At 56.8% G+C, this 12,809-nt stretch overlaps 1 protein-coding gene across 1 annotated transcript; it reads right to left on the reverse strand.

The window, feature by feature from the left end:
• Positions 1 to 978: 978 nt before the first annotated feature.
• Positions 979 to 12,053, reverse strand: LOC139359524 (TBC1 domain family member 3B-like). The gene is made up of 15 exons (XM_071082645.1): positions 11,932 to 12,053; positions 10,752 to 10,905; positions 10,402 to 10,474; positions 10,157 to 10,239; positions 8,836 to 8,875; positions 8,268 to 8,348; positions 7,708 to 7,815; positions 7,269 to 7,378; positions 5,978 to 6,026; positions 5,333 to 5,453; positions 4,561 to 4,655; positions 4,099 to 4,164; positions 3,529 to 3,628; positions 3,018 to 3,170; positions 979 to 2,042 (listed from the first exon to the last, which is right to left on the reverse strand). Exons 2-15 carry the CDS (start codon positions 10,799 to 10,801, stop codon positions 1,573 to 1,575), a joined length of 1,599 nt encoding a protein of 532 aa, XP_070938746.1. The 5' UTR covers positions 10,802 to 10,905; positions 11,932 to 12,053; the 3' UTR covers positions 979 to 1,572.
• Positions 12,054 to 12,809: the final 756 nt, after the last annotated feature.

Below are 12,809 nucleotides of genomic sequence, written 5' to 3' on the forward strand. Positions count from 1 at the left end.
GGCCCAGCATGTGGCCACCATTCCCTAAGAGTTGGATTTGCTTCATCAGTGCTGAAGGCAGGGGATAGAGCTTCGACAGACCCCCTGTGTCCTGTCTTCTTTATCTGCAGCTTACTCATCCTCTCCCCTTTCACATGCACCCTGCAGAGCAGGTGTTCACTGAGCTTCCACAAAATTCACTAGATCAGCTGATGGATACTGGGGCCTGGATTCACTGTCAAAGTGTTTCGCAAAGGCTGCTCTCCAGAACACCATGGAAAACTCATTTGCTGTATAAGTTTGAAAACCCCTGCCCACAGGTCTCCCCTTGTGTACGAGCAATCAGCTCTACCATTCAGCCCAGGTGTGTGTTTGCTGAACCATCTGGAGGAAGCTGAGGTGACATGAGCTGAAGGCAGAGGGTGAGTCCGAAGTGGGATCTTGGGACAGGTATGAGAAGTTAGGCAAAAATGGGATAATTCTAGCCTTAATAACCTTAGATAATAGTTCACATTATTATTTAGTTAATAGGATTGTACCCACGTTAAATTGCTAATTTTTTTTAAGAGGGGAAGTCTCACTCGGTCACCCAGGCTGGAGCGCAGTGGTGCAGTCATGGCTCACTGCTTTCTGGAAATCATGGGCTCCAGCAATCCTGCCTCAGCCTCCTAAGTGGGACAATAGGCACACGCCACCATGCCTGGCTAATTTCTTTGACTTTTCTCTAGAGACAGGGTCCACCTGTTTCCCAGGCTGGTCCCAGACTTCTAGACTAAAGTGAACCTGAACGTCCTGGCTCGACCTCTCAAATTGCTGAAATTACAGGTGTGAGCCACCACACCCAGTCTAAATTTCTTATGTGCCATGGAACTGCAAAACGTCATTAGAGGGGCAGCTAGATGGAAGGTGTAGGAGGCCACTGTAGTGCCTTTTCAATCTTTTATATCTAAAATAATTTCAACAGAAAACATTTATTTTAAAACATGAAGGGGTTAACCGTCTATGAGTTGAAAATACAAAGGCAGGCACACCGGGTTGTGGGAATTCAGAAAGCTGGTCACACGGCTGGGGGTGCTGGGAGGGGCTGGGCATGGTTGGCTTTGTGATCTGGGGGCTGGTGTGTTCCATCTGTGAAGGTCTTTCGAGCTGCACACTTTCTTAATCAATTTTCATAAGTTTACCAAAAAATAAAACAAGAACGTGAGGTTTGCTTGGGTTGTTAAGCGTCAGGAAGTTATCCAGCCATGAGCCCTGCCCCAGATGCTTCTAGAAGCCTGGAGGGAAATAAGAATTTTCCAAGTAGAGGTGGCAGTGGCAAGGCTCTGAGGTGGGAGTGCGCTGCTGCTCGTCCCTAGCTGTTAAGGAGCTGTCCTGGTTGGAATCAGTGCTGGGTGCAGTGCAGGGCTGGAAGTCCATGTCCACATTGTGGCTCAGTGCCGTGAAAGCCAATCTCACCCCCTCCGCAGGGTGTTCCGCCTGCCAGCAGGTGGTCAGCTGGTCTTCCTGGGATACGGTGCCATTGTAGAAATTGGGTGCAAGTCTCTTGTCCGCAGACGGGGTGCCCTGTTGTAGTGGGATACCTCCTGGCCTCCCTCAGTCCTGATGGGCCTGGGCAGGGCCTGGTGTCAGGGTCCCTGCGGGCTTCTCGAGCTGGCCCTGTCCCGCAGTCCCGGGGCTGTCCAGGACACATTCAGAAGGGACACGGACCCAGCAGCTCTGTTCGAAATCATAATGGGGGAACCAAGGGCCCCCTACATCCAGGTCCGTCGGGAGCCGGGGCATCGAGTTCCACTCCAGGAATCTCCAGGAACCCTGAGGTCTTCCCTGAGCCAGGACCGGGCTGGGCACATCCTGAGTGCCCACAGGGTAGGTGTCTTCCCGGACAGCCACACCAGGACAAGATGTGGAAGAATGAGGTGCCCATGGTGGGGAAACTAACCAAATGGGCCGCTGGAACCGGGCTGGTGGGCCTGGAGGGGTCTGCCTGTCCCCCTTGCAGAGGGTCGTTCTGCCACTTGAAGCCGGCACAGGCCTGGGTGTTGAGGACCCTTGCTCCAGTTTGGCTGAAAGGAAAACAGACGTGGTCAGCGTCTCCACTGAGCCCATGTAGGCCTTTCCCGGCCAGGCCCCACCTGCCTGGGTCTCTGGAGTCCTCAGGATCTCTGTGGCCCCGTGGTCTGACACTGAGGACACGCCTGTAGTCTGCTGATCCCAGAGGGAGGGGTGTGTGCCACCTGGCATTGGGAAGCTATGAGGGCATGACAGGAAGCTCCTAGGACTGCCCCCAGGGTTCGGACTGGCTGGGGGATTCCTATGACACACCCTCGTCCCAGGGCTGTTAAGCCAGGGGTACAGCCTCCAGTGAGAACTCAGGTGGGAGGGGACTTGGATGTCACCCAGACCCTTGTCACCTCACATGGGGACCCATCTCCACAGTGGGTGATTGGACCTGGACGTGGGTCACCCTCTGCCTTCCTGGGATGCCCAGTCCATGCCAGGACTGACCGTTCCCACATCTGTCTGAATTCTTGGCTCTGGCTTTCGCCTGGGGTGCTGCCTATGCCCTCTCCCTGAATGCTCTGGGGTCAGGGACACCCGATTCCCTTGTCTCCCTGGCTCAAGGCTTGTGGTGCTGCCAACCCTGGAGGAGCGTGCAGCAGTGAGGGGCCTCTGCTGCTCTCTGAGGCTGTGGGTGCTTGCAGGGAGGGGTGGGGTTTCCCACAAATGGGTCTGGCTCCTTTAGTGCCCTTGACAGCCTTGTGATGGGGAGACAGAGACACTGTGGAATGTGGGAGGGGGCTTGTTGGAGGGTCATGCCCACATCGCCCTCCTGCGTGCACATCACATCCAGTACACACGCACTGAGCGCCTGCCGTGAGGACCGGTGGCCTCCTGTACTTTCTTAGAGTCCAGGAGGAAGAGGAGGAAGAAAAGGTGAAGAGGAAGGCCCAGGTAGTAGGGTTGCGGGTCTCGGGCATTCCCATACTATTGACTGCCCCAGAGGGTGACATGGGAGGGGACATGGCACTGGAGCCCACCTGGGGGTGGCAGGTCCCCTTGCTTCCTTGTTAGTTTCTTTGTAGAGGCCCTAAGATGCTTGAGCACAGAGTCATCATCCAACTCCCAGGAGTGAAAGAACTGGTTCCGAAACCGTGCCCACAGGCCAGACCTGGATGTCTTCATGAGGCGCTCTAGGGACAGGGTGGACATCAGGCTAGGAGAGTTCCCTGGGAGGGGGCACAGCTGATACCCACTAGCCACTTCAGGCTCCCACTAGGCGATGCGGGAATCTTTTGTGGCCACACCAGGGGTTTGGATGTGCACAGGAGACTGTGGCCGGGGGAAGTGGGTAGGGAAGTGCTCACAACATTCATCTGGGTCATGTGGGGGACGGGCTCGGTGTCACTGTGCCCTGCCCAGCCCACCTGGCCAGACCTCCCTCTGGGCCAGAACAGAGGATCATGAGGACAGTGTGAGGAAGCTGCCCTCGGGTAAGTCAGCGTCTGACCCCAGGGCTCCCCAGGCCCCACTGGGCACATGTAGACTTACTCTTCTTAACTTTAAAGGCAATGCTTGTCATCGGCATCAACACCTGTTCTCCTTCCAGCAAATACACGTCCCACAGGCGCAGGATGAGCCCAAGAGAGATCTGTGGGGATAGCAGGTGTGGGAGACTGTAGCCCTTCCAGGCTGGGGCTGGTGGCTCGAACTGAGCCCACTGGGGCTTCAGTCCCCAGAGTCAGTGACCTTCCCCATGAGGGTTTCCTGAGCCCTCCAGGACGCTGGGTCAGACAAGGTCTTGCAGCTCCTCATGGGGGGCACTCATTGGACTGGGAGTGTGGCTCCTGGAGAGAGGGGCTTGCCCAGGGCTTGAGGCTTCCCTGATCCCTCCCAAGGCAGGTCTTGGCCCAGTCTGCCTGTAAGGCTGGTCCTGTGCCCCAATCATTGCCCTGGGGTGACCCCTCTTGGGCAGAGGGTTTGGTTTTGGTGTCCTGTGAGGGTCCCCCTTTGGGCGGAGCCTCCTGTGGGCTGTGGGTGAGCCAGACCCCCGGGCTAGGGAAGCAGGGCACTGCAGGGCAAGGAGGGTCCCTGAGCCAGGGTCTCCCTGTGCCTTCTTACCCCGTCATTCCACATCTGGAGAAGCCAGCCTAAGGAGGAATCCTGCGCGCAAAGACCTTCCTTGTCCTGATGGGAGGAACAGAGGTGCTCAGGGCCCCCTGGGCTGCCCTAAAAACCTCCCTCTTCCAGGGCCTCTGAAGACCCTTCCCCTAGTGCAGAACACTGGGCGGTGTCCAGGGCTCCCCACAACACCGGCCCCTTCCCACACTCCCGGTGGACACACTGCCCTTTGCCCTGCTCTGCGGGAGTTGGGCCCCCATCCCTGTGCCTCTGTCCCCTCCAGGGCAGGAAAGGAATCCAACTCCCAGCCCATGGAGAACCCGATGTTCCAGGTCAGGCCCTGGCTGGACTCATCCAGTCACCAGCCCCACCAGGGGCTCCAGTCCCCGTTGCTCCAGAGCCACGGGAGGCAGAGTCTCTGGGGAAGAGCCCAAGCTTGCTCACCAGACGCCATAAACTCACCAGATGCCACATGGTCTTGTGTTGTGACGTGGGTACCACATGCTCCTGATGGTCTTGGAGGCCCTGGACTGTCCCGCCATTTGGGCTGTGGAATCCTGAGAAGCCCCCAGCCCATCAAGAAATCAGAGCCTTCCCCCAAGATGTGGAGCCATCAGCAGGAAGAGCTGGGCAGGTGGAGAGGACCCAGAACCTGAAAGCCTTTCACCCTCCCATCTGGTGACCCACCATGCAGCCTTTGCCCTGGGGACGTGGGGCAGGAACATCCCCTGGAGCCTGGCTGGAGGTTCCCCTGGACGCCTCCTGGACCAGGGTGCAAAAAGGGCAAGCATGACTTGAGGCCACCACATGGCTGCCAGAGCAGGGTGGGTGCTGGGCTCTTGGTCGTCTCCTGGAAGTGAGGTCGGGCCAGGGGACACGGGTTGGGGAGATGCTGCCACCTGGGCTTGGTCGGCCCATTCATGGGCACCAAGGGCAGCAGGACTCTCAGGGATTAGAGAGTCAGCTACACAATCAGATCCAGAGGGCGTGGCAGCAGGACACAGAGGGTGGCCACGGGGAGGATGAGATGCCCTCCGTTGACAGGGATGAAAGGCGTCTGACTTGGGCTTTGGGGTCAGCCGCGGACTCCTGTGGGACCCTCAGCAGAGACATCCTAAAGACTCCCAAGGAGCTGGCCAAGGAAGGTGCCTTGGCTGAAAGCTGAGATCATCTGGCCAGGGTGGTCGTCCCTGGGTCTGACTGCATGAGGTCCCTTGGGCACCTGTTCACCTACCCTGCAGGGAGTGCCTCTCCCTGGCCAGCAGCTGCACCAGTGCCCAGAATGCATCCTCCTCAGGCAGATAAAGGAGGAACAAGGCCGCGATGTGGCTCAGGTCCCTGCAGTAGCCCACCTCCTGCAAAAGCCAGAGTCACCGTGAAAGGACATCACCTGGGAGGACTGAGGTCACCTGGGAGGACTCATGTCATTGGAGAGGGCAGAGGTGACTGGAGAGGCTTCCTCTGAAGAAGAGGCTTCCTCAGGATGCAAATTCATTTCATGACAAGAGCCAAGTCCATCAGGCACTTCAGCACCTTGTCCAAACTGTCTCCTGATGGCACCATCTTGCATGCGACCCTGCCAAGCTCCTGGGATTTGGGGCATCCCCAGGAGGAGGGCATCATTTCTGGTTCTGAGAAGTGGTGGTCAGACCCAGGTGACACCAGGAGTCCAGGCCTGACTCCTTTGTGTCTCAGCTTGACCCCTTGAGACCACTCCCTTGCTTGGAGGTTTATGCCAGCAGTGAGCTGGAGTCCTACCTCCTATATCCTGGTGGCTCACAAATACTAACTTTAAAAGAAGCAGCGACACCCCCACCAGACACCCACTCCTGTGAACAGGGAAATACTGCCCGGGAACATCACTGCGGGGAATACTCACCGGGTTATACTCCGAATATGCCAAGAGGATGTAGAATAGTTCCCGCTGCCTAGGAAACAGAGAAATGAGGCTTTTGTTTGTTTTGTGCAGATGCCGTTAGTTTCACTTTGTCTACAAAGCCTAACAACAAAGCCCATTTCAGGTTCAGATGATTCACCAGATAAGCAGTGAGCTCTTCAGGGCCTTTGACTTTGAGGAAATGTTTCAGTAAAATCCACATCTGTGACATGCAGATAGCCCACTTGTACAGTGACCTGCCTGATCCTTTTCACTCTGAATGATTTTTTTTATTTTCAGTTTGCAGACACGCCAGTTCAGCCTTTGGGTGTACAGTTCCTCCACGGTTGTAAACCAATGGGCAGAGTCTCCTGGCGACCGCTCCAGCCCCTCCTGAAGCAACTCCTTCACCTTCCAAGTCTCCAGGGTGGCCCCTATGCACCCGGCCTGTCCCTGATCCGTCAGCCCCTGACCACCCAGACTGCTTCTCAATCCCTATGGTTTGGCCTTTTCCAGAATGGCCCAGGAATGGGAATCCTACGTGGTAGCTTATTGGGTCTGGCTTCTTTCCCTCAGCAAAATGCATCTAGGATCCACCCACGTTCATGCGGGCAACACTGGCTCATTCCCTTTTCTCACTGTGTCTTCCGTTTGAAGGGAGGACCATCCTTGCTCTCCCCATTCCCATGTTGAAGACTGTCCCTGAAGGCTCCTTGTGTGAGTGACGATGAATCAAGCAGTGGACGTGGCATGCAGGTTTCATGTGGACATCAGTTTTCAAATCAGTGGGTTCAATATTTGTGATACTTTGGGGATACGTGGTTCAAGTCCATTGAGCTTTGTGAGTCACTGCCCAACTGGCTGCTAAAGTGGCTGTGCCATGTCATGTTCCCAGCAGACCAGGATGACAGTTTCCGGGACCCCAATTACCCCAGCATTTGTTGCTCTCAGTGTTGCCTGGAGAGGCTCATGGGCCCTCCATCTTGCCACCCTCCTGTGAGTCCTACCATGGGTCCCCGTGGGTCAGGGAGAGCACCTTTCACCATTGTGCATGATTTTGTTTGCTGCCTTCTGTCTCCTCAGGATCCTCCTGGGTTCTGGCCCCACATGTTCCAGTCTGGCCCAGGGCTTGGAACCAGGTGCTCAGTTCATGGTGCTGGCTGCTCCCTGGGTCAGGGGAGGTCTTGGCAGCTCTGTCATCCCTCCTAGGTGACCCTGGCCTCTTCTCCGGGGAACCCCCATCCCTTTCGTTCACTCCATCTCTGATGAGACCCTGTGGCTCCCATAGGCTTACTTGGTTCCGTATCGATCCCTGAAGAAGATGTGAGTCCTTAGTGTCTCGCTCACGTCCAGGTCGATCTGGTGGATGTGTTCAGATGACCTCTTGCCCTTCTCCTTCATGACCTGTAGGGCAGGGCCAAGAGGAGGAAGCAGCCTCAGAACGGATGGAAGACTCCCGGCCCCAAATGGCAGTCAGCCCACAGTCAGCACTCCGGGAAGGAAGGAAAGCAGGAAGGTTTCCTTGTGCACAAAGCTGCTTTTTGGCTTGTTACTGAAGCTGGGGAGGGTCACCAGAGCCGAGTTTGTCTGTGGTGACTATGTCACCGTCCGTGCCCAGGATGTGCATCTGACCATCCCACCCACCCCCCAGCCTGGGCTTGATGCTCCCTCCAGCTGGAGACCTGGGCTCCTGACACGGCCTGTCCTGTTTGTCGTGCTCTGGCTGAGCGTACCTTGTATGTTCTGGGGTTTTTCGACTTGACTTCCTGTATGTTCAGCAGAACTGACCACACTTGGCCCCGGATGTTCATGGGAATGCCCTTATATACTCGATCTCTCAGCTGTGGGCAGAAAACAATCTGGTGTCACAGGCCACGGGGCGACCCCAGTGAGGACCAGAGCTCAAGGATTCTGGAAATGGTTGGTTTTGGCCCCGTGATTCCTCGTTAGAGGTGACATTAAGCTGGGACACAGTCTCCCTTCCCAGGATTGAAAGAGTGGATGGACACTCAGAGTCAGGACTGTGATCTGAACCTTTTCCTTCCTTCGGGTCACCAGGGCATCCCTAGCCTTGAGCTCCAGGTGGTCCCAGCCCTAGATTCAGATTCCCTCCCAGCAAGGTGACGCTTGCACAAATAGGCAGGCAAACCACCGACCAGGCCTGCAGTCTTCTGGGTGAGGACAGTGTGCCACCCGCCCTCTGAGAGGCTGACGGTGCCAGGTCACAGCCAAGGGTGCCTGTCCCCTGTCTCTGCAGAGAGTGGTTCCCGGGGCCTCTCCCTCCACACATTACCTTTTTACTGTTCTTGTATGTCTCCCATTGTCCCAGCATTTCCATCCACTTGCTCTTTCGTGTTATCTCCCGCCGCATTTGCTGTCAAATGAGGAATGTTGGCATTAGGGGAGCTGCCAGGCTTCCCAGAGCCACCCATGGATGCTGGATCTTGGGCTCTGGAGCCCAGGTGGACCCAGCTGGAGGGAGCCAAGGAAGGGCAGACCCTAAGGGTTGAGAAACTTTGAGCAAATGATCACCAGTGGGCTGGCTTTGGGACCCCGGGAGGTGCCATCCTCAGGCCACAGACACACCAGTCTTAGGTCAGGTCCCAGCCTCTAGGTGGGGTCCTGACACAGGCGGGCAGCCACCCCCAAGCCACAACTGTGGTCCTCACTTTGGAATCTTATCAAGCTGCCAAACTTACAGCAACCTGGGGTCAGGTCCAGCAGGCAGTGCTGCCACTCCCAGGGACATCGTGTTGCCCTTACCCACCACCGCCCAGGCCAGCTGCCTCCTCTGCCTCACTGACCACCCGCCCAGTCCCCACATCCCTGGTTCAGCGCCTCCCCATGCATCAGGCTCTTACCTTCGCCTCCCGAGCAGTGGCAGGAGGCAGCTCTGTCTCACTGTAAGACAACCCAGGCAGAACTGAGGACCTGCACAGGGCCTGGAGCTCCCCGAGACTGGGAACCAACCCCCAGAAAGGACAGGCTCTGTCCCTATCTAGCTCAGGGCTCAGTCCAGGAAAAGACACAGGGAAGGGAGGACAAGGGCCTTCCTGTGGGGCTGACTCCCAGGAGGGGCAAGACCTGGGAGAAGAAGGAGTGTGGGGCCAGCCTGGGTGGGGTTACTGGGGCCCCTGGTGTGGGGGGTGGTCAGGCTGCACAATAAGGCTGCCCGTTCTGGACTGGAGGTGGTGCTTTCTGCTGGATCTGAGGAAGGTCAGCCCTGAGACTAGATGGGGGCCGCCCAGGGTGGGTGATCGGGCCCTCACAGGAGTCCCTCAGGGAGTGACCACATCACCCCACTATGGTCTAGGGAGCCTGCCCTGAGACCTGCCCAGTGCACCCTGGGACCACAAGGGTCCCATCCCACTTGACAGCCCCAAGACCCTTGCAGGGTCTGACCTCCCAGTGTCCACCTGCCTCTCCCTGCATGTGAACCACACACCCTGCGTTTCAGAAGCGGCACAACTCATAAGCTCACTCCCACTCTACTTCCCCTGGATCCTGTCTCTCCATCCTACGATCCCTGACAGATGGGCTCCTGGCTGGGCTCCTTTTACCTGGCCCCAGATCCCTTACCAGCACCAGATCCAGGGTCTTTAGCCACAAGCCCTGCTGCCTCCCTGGCCTCACCATGAGATGCCCAGAACGGGCACATCTTCTCCCCCATTCCCTAGGGCCACTGCCCCCACTGTCCTCATGCCTTTCCCCCTTCCCCATGGGGACGATGAGGGCTGTAGCTCTAGGGAAATTGGGGGAGGACAGGGGCAGGTGGGCCCTCAGAGACCTGCTGGACAACAGCCCCAAGGTTCGGCCAGGCGTCCCCTCACCCTGTGGCCACAACACTTGGATCTCACTGGGTTGTCTCTAGGTAGACATGGCCAGACACTCAGGCTGCCCCCTCCTCTTGTGCTAACTTGTGGACAGAACTGCTGAGAGTCCAGGGGCCTGACCTAGCCCAGTCTCCATTCCCACCTGCTCCCTAGATGGGCCCCGCCCCTCTGGCCTAACAGCAACCTCGGGCTGGACCTGCAGGGGAGCCAGGGAGGAATTCTGACCCTGGAAAGGAGGTTGACGCGACCTGGCAGGACATGTCCTACCTCAGAAAGGCCTTCCTAAAAGCAGACCCGTCCCTGAGCTGAGACAGGTGCTTTAGGGGTGAGGGGAGCACAGAGGACTCACTGCAGAATTCCAAAGTGATCAATGTTGTTGTAGATTTCAACAGGCTCAGGCCCCATGTCCTCTGGCAGCCCAGCTCGGTGTCCCTGTAACCCAGAGGAAGCCTTGGTGAGGGGTCCAAGGTAAAGGGTGTAAGGGCCTGGGGGTAGTGGCCACCCGTCCCCACCCTGTGCTCCTAGTGAGCCCAGGACCCTTTGACCAGGGTGCACTGGAACAGGCCTCCCTCCAAGAAGCAGACCGACCTGTACCTTCTCATAGTTCATAATGATGTCCTCTCGCTCCTGTGCCCACAAACTGTCCACGTCCTCTACCATGTCCATCCTGTGAGACAAAATTGTCTAAAGGTTACATTGTACCCGAGAGCTTCAGAGAAAACCTGAATTGCTCCCGCCGGGCTCCCAGATGCTGGCTAGTTGTATAAGCTTCATTCCACCACCGCCCCCAGGTAAAAAGGGGCCAGACCCCATGGCCCAAACCTCCATGGGTCTCTGGAGTCTGAAGCTCCAAGCAGGGGATGGCATCTTCCCAAGGACTCGAGAAGAGTGGGACCTGGACAGAGAATCCCGTTGTCCCCAAATGCCATGAAATGCTCACACACCTGCCCTGGCAGGTTGAATGGTGTCCACCTGCCAAGGGTAAAGGGCCCATCGTGGGCTATTCCAGGGATGTGGATGTGAACTGGGATCAGGCACCAGAGGTCTCTGTACGATCGGCCTCCTGGGATGCTCAGGACCACAGAGATGCCCAGTTTCCTGCGGAGAACAAGATCTCTCCTGACTGCTCCGTTCTACCCCGCTCATCACTTGGGCTACCGTGGCCCTTCAGTCTAACCAGTGAGGCTGCTTTAGGAATAATGCCGTCTGAGCAGGAGTGTGTTTGGTTTTGGGGATGAAAATGATCTACTGTCTCTAAAGCAGCCTCTGTGCTCATGGAAATCACGGCTCTCGGGGAGGGACTGTGGACTCCACCATTCTGAGCTGTCCCTACAGGAGGGGGCTTCATTTCCCTGGGCCACTGAGGAAGAACAGTGGGTCCTTGGTCCTGGAGAACATCTAGATGGACTGTCCCTCCTGGGAACACTCGGGGCAAAAGGCGAGCGAGGCCTCGAGAGGACCAGACAGAACAAGAAATACTCGGGGACAATCCCCAGAGCCCGGACCCCTTTGAACAGAAGGGACGATAGTCTCCCTCCAGCCAGCTCTCCAGGGCCCCTTCATTTTCCACAACTGCCCAAGGGCAGAAGTCTCCCCATGCCACTCCCAGACAAGGGACCATGTGGGTCCAGTGGGTCCCACAGCGAACATCAGGACCCAGCTTAGGCCCCAGATGTGTTCAGAGGACCCTCCCCTCCTTCCCACCCACAGTGGATCCATCCCAGCGTCTCTGCCAGGACCACGCTCTGCCCCATCGGGATCGGAAACCTGGGCAGATTTGGGATCTAGGGCAGGGAGGTCACAGGGTTCAGGCCTGAATTCCAGCACAGCGCACGGCAGGGCTGAGAGCAAAACCCAGCGTCCTGTCTAAATTCCCAAGCCGGTTACCGCCTCTCTGACCCCAGACGTCTCCCCTGTTGAATGGGTACACTAGAGAATAGCACCGACTCCATAAAACCCCCATGAGGACAAAAGAGAAAATCGTCTACACGGGCAGTGTAGAACGGGCTCCCAGTGAGTGCTCAGGGATGACCCTCCTCGGTAGCTGCCCAGAGGCCAACACCACCCACAGCATAGCCACTGTCCCCAAGTCAACCTGGAGGGAAGAGAGCAGGTCACACTCACCTGATTCTGATGAATCAGCTGGCCTGCGTTATGCCTCTCAGGTAGAAAACCTCTGAGTCCACAAAACTGTTCCCAGATACCACTGTGCGTGTGTAGCTGATACCACTGTGCGTGGGTAACTGCCATAGAACACAGAGGCAGGCCGGAGAGCGGATTGGTGCTAAGCACCAGTGACATTCTGAGGTCATGGCACGCATCACAGTGGGGCCTTGCCCGGGTCAGCAGGGCCCAGAGTCAGGGTCCTCCGCTGCCTGAGGCGGCCACATGCCTGCCTGCAATGTGTTTGCACACGTGTCTGCACACATGTATATGGGTAAATAGGTCTGTGCACCCATGTGTTGCTTCTCTGGCCAGGCCTGGCTTCCCCACTCATGTGTGCACCCACTTCCTCACCACTGTCACCCCCGAGGCCCAGGACCAACATCACACCGCCGCGACCTCAGCTGTCCCCGCCCAGGGTGGTCTGGGATACACATAGGCGTGGAGGAAAGTGACTGCTGCTGTTGAATCTCAGAACACAAATGCTAATACTATTACCTAATGGTCTTTTTTAGTGTCTCTAATGGTATCTCTTTTTTCATTTCTGATATTTTAACTGGGTATTTCTCTCCCTGACCCTTGGATATTTTAGCTAGAGGATCCTGTGGGGAAAGTGCTGGGCACACAGTAGGGGCTCATTCTTTCAGACATGTTATCTAAAACCACCCAGGTCCTAGGGGATATCAAATTCCAGGCTCCAGAAAGAGCTTGGGATAAAATGAACCTTCAAGAGGTGGGCTTTGACCTGGGCTGAGTCTGCCTGTGCCATCTAAACAGAGTCTCAAGTCCTGAGACAGGGCGTCCAGATGCCCCAATGCAGGGCCCCCATGATTGACACC

This window comes from Macaca nemestrina, chromosome 17 (genome assembly GCF_043159975.1).
Source record: "Macaca nemestrina isolate mMacNem1 chromosome 17, mMacNem.hap1, whole genome shotgun sequence".
In the NCBI taxonomy this organism is placed as follows: Eukaryota; Metazoa; Chordata; class Mammalia; order Primates; family Cercopithecidae; genus Macaca; species Macaca nemestrina.

What these genes read in the sequence shown, in the direction of transcription:
- LOC139359524 (XM_071082645.1), bottom strand. Translation starts at nt 10,801, where the DNA reads ATGGGCCCTTTACCCTTGGCAGGTGGACACCATTCAACCTGCCAGGGC. An exon ending in GGAGAGGCACTCCCTGCAGG is followed by an intron (nt 4,656 to 5,332) that starts GTAGGTGAACAG and finishes GGGGCTTCTCAG; the next exon opens with GATTCCACAGCCCAAATGGC. An exon ending in AGGGGACCTGCCACCCCCAG is followed by an intron (nt 2,043 to 3,017) that starts GTGGGCTCCAGT and finishes TTTTCCTTTCAG; the next exon opens with CCAAACTGGAGCAAGGGTCC.